General features: G+C 37.9%; 1 protein-coding gene across 2 annotated transcripts in view; it reads right to left on the bottom strand.

Moving 5' to 3' along the window:
- Positions 1-78: 78 nt before the first annotated feature.
- Zdhhc20 (zinc finger DHHC-type containing 20) overlaps positions 79-8432 on the bottom strand; it is a 51414-nt gene continuing 43060 nt past the window's right edge. Inside the window, exons 9-12 of one of the 2 annotated variants that reach the window (XM_008824317.3) lie at positions 6176-6265; positions 4345-4460; positions 2570-2646; positions 79-1541 (exon numbers count right to left, since the gene is read on the bottom strand). In XM_008824317.3, coding sequence (XP_008822539.1) covers positions 2609-2646; positions 4345-4460; positions 6176-6265 — 244 coding nt within the window. In that variant the 3' untranslated portion in view covers positions 79-1541; positions 2570-2608. The remainder of the gene's footprint in view (positions 1542-2569; positions 2647-4344; positions 4461-6175; positions 6266-8432) is intronic. The other variant, XM_008824318.3, reaches the window with a different exon arrangement.

Below are 8432 nucleotides of genomic sequence, written 5' to 3'. Positions count from 1 at the left end.
ACCCATGTCGTGCAATGCTGCAGAGGTCAGAAGAGGGTTTTGGATTCCCCTGGAACTGGAGTTAAGGACGGTTCGAAGCTGCCATGTGGGGGACTCACATGGGGTTCCAGGAATCTAACTCAGGTTATCAGATTTCATGGCAAGTACCTTTATCTGCTAAACCATGTACCTGGCCCAAGACTGGGAATTTTAAACAGTTACACAGGTCATAACACAACTCTCTTCCTGACATATTATTCTAAGGTATTTCCCCTTCATGTAAACTGCATTTTTGGTCATGTTTTAGGCGGTTACAGATTATATAACCATTCCATAATAATATATAAGTCTTTTTGAGACAGGGTCTTCCTGTAGCCCCAGCTGACCTGGAATTCTCTATGTAGAACAGGCTGGCCTCCAACTCACAGAAATCCACCTGCCTCTGCCTCCCAAGTGCTGGGATTAAAGGCATGCGCCACCATGCCTGGCCTCATAATAATTTTTCGATTACCTAAATTGAAACTCATCTCAATAGCACGTTTTATCCTAAACAGTTTCAGGACTAAAAATACTTTTTAACTGTTTATAATATCCCTTCTTCCAATCTCTCTTTAAGCCACTGACACCTTTTCATACTTTGTTCATTTATAGCACATGTAACTCTGTGCTTCCCTGCCCACATAAATACTCCTGAAAATTAAAGAAAAATAACTGAAAACCAAAATATTTGTTTCATTACCATGTTTTCTTCCAGCCTTGGGTGCATACTATACTTCATGGTTGTATTAATACTTCTTTTTCTCTGCTTTTTAGAGAAAGGGTCTCTCAATATAGCCCAGGCTAGACTCTAACTCGCAGCAATCCTGCCTCAGCCTCCAGAGTGTTGGATTACAGGCATATGCCACTTGGCTTCTATTAATGCTTCTAACTAAACCTTCATTGAACTATATCAATGTGTTCTCTGTTCTAAATGATTATATTTAGATAGCTGAATCCTTCTGAGTGTTATTTTATAGCCAATAATAAAAAAATCTTTATTAAAAATGTTGAAAAGTATAAAACAGTAATTATAAATTAGTAAACATCTAATTAAAAAGCAGTATTCTTTCCCTTATACAGTACAAGAAACAGTAATTTGGCTCTCATTCATTCTTAGCTGCCATCTGCCCTAGATATGCTTCACTTAAGACAAGTCTTTAGTCTGTGTTTTTGGGTGAAAATTTATGTGGATACTAAGAAATAACTCTAATATTGTAACTCAGGTGTTAAAAAAAATACATATGCCATGTTAACATGTGATGATAGCTCATATAATAGCATCTCAGAACAGCTGTTATTTCCAAAGGAAAAGTAAGTCACTTTTGAGCTGTGAGTCAATGGTGCACAAATGGACACTTAAAATTAAGGCATCTTTCTGCTCTGTAGTGCTTCTGTGGATCCAGCAAACTGTACAAAGGCTTCCTTTTTAAAAATATATCTTGTTATACTTCAATTATTTCATTCCACCAATCATTTTTCTTGCAAATAAAATTGACATTAGTCCAAAATGTGTTTTTATATACCTACAAAAAAGAAATAATTGAATCATTAGTTAAAACCTGGTTTTTCTATTTAATAAATGGTTCTGTAGACTAATTCTTCTACTATAATGAAGCAAAAAATAAGGAGATATCAATGACTTTCTTCCCCTGAAGCAATCAGGATTTCTACTTGAGCTCTTCTATTACCCCTCACCCTTCAGAAGTGGGTACCTATCACCTGAGTATCCCTCATATCTATCTATTGCTCCTACTGTTAGGCTAGAGAAACTAGCTGGGGATTCTCTGACCATATCAAAAATAACGCAGAAGCAGGAATAAGCACCAGTTGGGAACCCCAAGCCATTTGCAAGGCTACAACTCTAGATGGCTCAGTCACATAAATGGACCCTGAAGCTCCTCTTCAGAATGCACACTTTTCTGCTGGACAGGAGACCCCTGAGTCCCTTTTTTTGGAATCTGTGATCTCATTCTGTTCTTGGTCTTCAGTTCTGGCTCTAGCTCTCCACAGGCTTCAGGTCCTCTGCAAAATCCTGACCAAATAAGCCTTAAGTGAGGAAACAGATGCTCTACTAAGTGAGACCCCAGATGAGTTCCTTGGGGAAGAATGAAAGTCTCCCAGGAAGGAACAGGGATGCTCTATATGCACTGTTCTAGGCCAGGTTTGAGACAATGCTGTGTTCTGTGTCTTACAAAATGAACATCAAGGAACCTTGGAAGCCTTTTTTCATTTTTAATCAATCTACTTTTGATCAAGTTTCTTTAATGACAGGTAATGTCACCCTTTCCCCCCCATTAAACTAATTAGTAAGACACTGTTTACCAAACAAGTTGGCTGCTTACATGCCAGCCCTAAACTTTTTCAATTAGTTTCTTCATTAATCTACCAATGAATGTTTCCTAAAATTGTATAATAAGGAAAATGATACCTCAAACTCTCCTGTTTATTTTGGTGATACAGTTGAAAACAGTGAAAAATTTGCAAATGGTTTTGAGATGAAATATGCAAATAACTACATTTGCAGAAGGAAATTACCGTTATACTGTCTTACCTTGCTCTTACCAAATGGTTAGTTATGAACAAGCAGTGCTCAATTTTCTATTGCCACTGTAACATGGTTATTTGTCCCTGTAAGCATATAATTAGATGACATGACACAAAAAAAACATTAAGTTGATAGCTAAATGGTAAGATTTAATGACATTAAAAATAACTTTTATAAGTATTAAACAGGTACCAACTAATTGCCTTTATGTAGAATGCAGGCATAATAAGTAAAGCGTGTTAAAGAATCATAAATTTGGTTTTGTTTATCCTTGTGAAAATATCCACTGGTTTTAAAGATGTTAAGCAGCAGTTATTAAGAAGTCTACAAAATAAATTTTTCATTCATCTTATATAAGACTTCTAATAATTTTTTTTTAAGAAAAAGAGTCTTACTATGTAGCCCCAGCTAGCTTGGACTCACTATGCAGATCTTCCGAAGCTGGCCTAAAGCTCACAACGATCTGCCTGCTTCTGTCTCCTGGGTGTTGGGATTAAAGGGGTGCACCACCATACCTGGCCCCCAAGACTTCTGATAATTTGGTAATTTTAATGAAGATCCTAAAATACTACTTTTAAAGGATTTTTTTTTTTTTTTTTTGGACACAGGGTCTCACTCTACAAGCCCAGGCAGGCCTCAAACTCATGGAAATCCACCTGAGTACTGGGATACTAGGATTACAGGGGAGAACCACTATGACTGGCAAAAAAACAAAACAAAACTAAAAGTCCTGTCCCCCAACTCAAAGATTAGAGATTCACAGACAAGTTCATAGAGTAATTTCCTAGAGTTAATATGAACTGATCTGAAAATCCTAAACTGTCTTCTCACAGTACAGGGTTACTGATGATCTTATTACTACTATAATCAAGAAGTACTTCAGATAGGAAGGGCTAGTAATACTAGTTAAGTGGTCAGATGATACTGCAAACCTAGATCTGAACAGGATTCTATCTCGCTTCAGTCTCATCCATAGTTCACATTAAGAAAGGCTAAAGCATCCAAGTGCACTCTTTTTTTAACTAATGCAGTCTAAAGAGTACAATGCTATTTCCCTTCCAGCGTCCAGGATGATCAAGAACTTGTGATCCTCCTGCCTCAGTCTCAGGAGTGCTAGAATTACAGTTGTGTGCCACCATGCCTAGTTCAGTACAATGCCTGCCCTCCCCGCCCCTTTTTTTTTGTCTTTTTTGAGACAGGGTCTTCCTGTAGCCCCAGCTGTCCTGGAACTCACTATGTAGACCAGGCTGGCCTTGAACCCACAGAGATCCGCCTGCCTCTGCCTCCCAAGTGCTGGGATTAAAAGCGTGTACCACCATGCCTGATCCCTCCCTGTCCTTTTTGAGACAGGGTCTTTCTGTAGTCCCAGCCGGCCTGTAGACTAGGTTGTTCTGTCTGCTTCCCAAGCACTGGGATTAAAGGCCTGCACCACCACGCCCGGTCCAAATGTTTTTTGAACACTGTTTGGAGCACTAAATAATATTGTTCCTCAAAATATTACTCAGAATAGTCACAATGTCAAAATATCTTCCCACATCCTAATAAAGAAATGTGGCTAGAAAACAAAAACCTCAGCTGAACAGAAGAGAACAAAACACAACCTCAGCTACAATGCACTACCTCAAGGGCTCTGCCCCCTTTCCCCACAGAACCTATCAATAAATACCAAAATCTCATTTACAGAAAAGTTCCCTTTGTTTTAGTAATTTCAAAGATCATATCATTTTGGTTTTACTGAATTTGCTCAATCTGGTGATTCTGAACCAGATGAGAATTATTACCTGATCTGGTGACTCCTTCTTCAGCTCCATTCTCTAGCCACTGAGATTCACTGTCCAACAAACGGTTTTTTGATTCACTAAGTGGTTTAATAGGAAAAGGTTGACTTGAGCCAATACTGAAAAAAGGAGCAAACAATTCAGTGAATACTTTAATGCTCAGTTAGGGATACTTAATAAATTAATAAGCAGCAAATTAGTATTCCTTCTCTTAAATTGGTGAGGGCAACTCTTGAGATCTCAGCACTCTGAAAAGGCTATCTTGAAAAGAAAAATATGCCCACAACCCCCGCCCCCCAGCAAATGACTGGCTCTCTGGGCCCAAGAGTGTGTACTCCAACACTGTCAATGAAATCAGTTAAACTAAAGACACAGCTTCAGAGTCCAATGTGAAAGGGTTTGAACACTTGTTAATTGGGAACCTTAGGTAGCACAAGGACAGGTGAAAAGCTATGTCTGTGGCCAGTACAAAAAGTTACCTGTCATCTCCCAAGTTTTCTGCTTTCTACCTCTGCAGTTTAGATCTAAGGGGAAAAAATGATTTAGTGATTTATTGTAGACTTATGTTTCTAACTAAGAGAGAACTGGGGAGGGGGAAGGAAAAGAGGAAAATGGAGTGAGATTTGCCAGGATTTGTCTTACAGGCCAGAAACTGCTGGGTGCTTTACACACTATCTCTACCCTCTCAAGAACCCCAGGACACAGGTCTCAACATAGGTTTCATTATCCTCAGTTCGTAGAGCTGGAAACTGAGACTTTCTTCAATGACATCTTCAGATTCACAGTAAGTGCCAGAGCCCAAAGGTCTCAGGCTTTAGGTGTAGTATTACAGCCTACCTACTATTTCACATTAACATATATCTGTAGCATCTTCATAAAATTTCATCCAAAATGAACTATCTTGAATTTATTAAACTATTTTATTATTATTATTATTATTATTATTATTATTATTATTAGGTCTTTTTTGAGACAGGGTCTCCCTGTAGCCCAAGCTGGCCCAGAACTAGCTAAGTAGACCAGGCTGGCCTTGACCTCAACAGAGATCAGCCTGCCTCTGCCTCCCAAGTGCTGGGATTAAAGGTATGCATCACCACACCCAGCTCTTAAACAATTTCTTATTGTGAAAATACATTAAGAAATTCCCTTTAAGATGTGTAAGTAAAAAATTGTATTTCTGAATCCTCATTAATTATGTTGACATTGTAGTTAAAATATAGTTATCAAAGTAAATGGTTATGAGAACAATGAGTGACTTCCTGAATTTCTTTAAAAATAAGTAACTTGATATAAGCCAATATAATGAAACCTGAAAGAGTATCTTACAGGTTGGAGAGATGGCTCAGTAGTTAAGAGCTCAGGCTGTTCATGCAGAGAATCTGGATTCTATTCTCAGCACCCGCACAGCAGCTAACTGTCTATTATAACTCCATTTCCAGGGGATCTGACACCCTCTCTGTCCTCCTTGGGCACTGCACAACATGGTGCACTTAACATGCATGCAGGCAAAACACTCATACACATAAAATAAAAATAATAAATATTAAAAAAAGAAAGAGTATCTTACTTTCTAGGAAGATAAGGATGCCTTTATTCACTTGCTTCCTACTTTACCCAGACATTCCTGGCCGGGTGTGACTGTCCTGACTTGTAAATATGCTTTGTACACAAGTACTGTCTTTGCTATTCTCAAGTGTTCTGGTTTGGATGATAATTTTTTTTGTATCTGCTTACTGAATTGCTACTGTATGTATACCTGAATCATGCATGTATAATGCAGTTATCAGTTTGTTTTATAATGAATACTGAAAAACTTAAGGAACAAGAAACACACCTTCTGGCATATTCATTTTGGTTTGTAACAGAAGCTTGCTCTGGATCCATCCCCACAAGGCGAGTTGGAAAACTGCAACCATCTCCCAAGCTGTATAATGAGAAATAGTAATTATCTGAATCATAAGTTAATCAAAGTGGTCAGACTTAACATTCATTTTTCAGAGGCACAGTAGAAATAAATACTAAAGCTTTTCAAATCAGAGATCAAGTCCCAAGATTTTTTTCACTGAAGACATAGGCCTTTTCTCTTATACGTTACATGTATCTAGAAGCAACGTCATTTGTGCTGGTAAAGATCAAGATGCTGAGGTTAGCACCTTAAACACAGCCATTCAAGTATCTGGATAACTGACTCTATCACAATCACTGAAGACACCAATTAAAATTTGAGATTAAGTTCCACATACAGCTTCAACATTCATTATACAAATATGCAGTGCTCAGAGTATAGCTCAGTGACAGAGCTCTTCTATAGCACAAAAGGTCCTTGGTTCGTCTGGTTTTTCAGTACTGCAAAACCAACCAACCAACCAACCAACCAACCAACCAACCAACCAACCAACCAACCAACCAGACTAAATAGATTCTGAACACTTTGATGTTCTGGATAGTATGTAAAGCAGTACAAATATGGCAGTGAACAAAAAGGTCTTCTAGAAGCTTATAATCTTAAAAAAAAAAAAAGAGTATAGCATGTTTTAGTTTTTTCACATTCTTGACACATCAGATTTTTACCTAGCCAAGACAGAATAGCTATAAACATCATATATTATCATACCCAATCAGAAACAGATCAGAGCCCAAAATGACTGACTTCAAAACAGGTATTATGGGGCTGTGGTCTCAGAAAGCAAACTGTAACAAGGAGCCCCAGTTATCTGCCAGATGTGAGACCTGCAGGAAGGCAAGTAGCCTCACTAAATCAGGGCATCAGCAAAGGGCATTTGAGAAGCCTTGGCTTGAGCCTATGAGACAAAGCAGAGAAACTGCTACAGAAAATCTATACAGTGCTGTTTTCAACGTCTTTGGCAGTTACTGACCTACAGAAGAGAACTGGGAAGAACAGCTATGAAGTTTCAGATGAACAAATTCAGAGCCTCCCAGCACTGGGTGGCATTCACATTTGACTAGAAGGAAACCTCTCTGAAAGATACAGATTTGGTAGACCTCTGTAGGGCTAAACTTAGCCTGAAAGAAAATGCTATTCTGCATCCAACTTCTTTAAACAGACTTCAAAAAGACCACCACAAAACAGAAGTACACTAATGGTGTGCCAAAATGAAACTCAGCATGTTATGAAGGGAGAAAATAAAATCTAGATAGGCAGGAAAGTAGCCACTGCACAATCAGAAGTTACTGATATGAAAAGTAACAGATAATATGATCAAAACTAAGGAAAACAAAACAACCAGCAGAGAAGAAATTGAGCTGCTTACTGAATATTATTAGTAACTTCAAAACACTGACACAATAAATATGCCTGTGATTTGAAAGGGAAAATGGGTATAATGAAAATTTAAGACAAAAAGAAGACTGAATCACACTTACAGATCAGAGAAATTAATATCTGAACTGAAAAACACATTGGATGGGTTTACTAGTAGTTAAGACACTGCAGAAGATAAGGAACTTGAAGAAACTAACAAAAATGAAGCAAAGGCTGAAAGATGGGAAGAGCACAAAATAATGATGGTCTCAAACAGTAACATACAGACACTGGAGAACCAGAAATGCAGAGGGGAGAAAAGGGGAAAAGGGGAATAGGCAAGAACCCCCAACAGAAAACAACCAATAAACCATAACAACACAACTAGGGACATAATTGATAAAAATTATTCAAACTCACAGATCCAAAATGCCTGATTATTATTAGGTATGATAAAAGTCAAGAAACACCACCACCAAATTGCTTAAAGTAAGTCAGTGACTGAAACTTAAAACTATAGGGTGCAGAGATGGCTTAGCAGTTAAAGAGAATATACCAGTCTTGCAGAGGACCTGACTCCATTTTAAAAACTACATAAACCAGAAGATACCAGATGACAATATCTTCAAAGAGGATCTCACTCCAATCATGAATTCACTGATTAGAGAAAAATAACCTTTAAATTAAATAGTGCATTCCAGTTAATGAAGAGTAGAAAACTCTTGAAATCATGGGACAATAAAGTACACACTGAAGAGGAAACCTGAATACACAGCAATTGGGTTCACAAAAAAAATGAAACACACACACACATTCTCACTCTCTCTCT

This window comes from Nannospalax galili, unplaced genomic scaffold (genome assembly GCF_000622305.1).
Source record: "Nannospalax galili isolate Female #2095 unplaced genomic scaffold, S.galili_v1.0 scaffold388, whole genome shotgun sequence".
NCBI lineage: Eukaryota > Metazoa > Chordata > Mammalia > Rodentia > Spalacidae > Nannospalax > Nannospalax galili.
The sequence above is the reverse complement of the archived record's forward strand: the minus strand, read 5'-3'. Positions and strand labels throughout refer to the sequence as shown.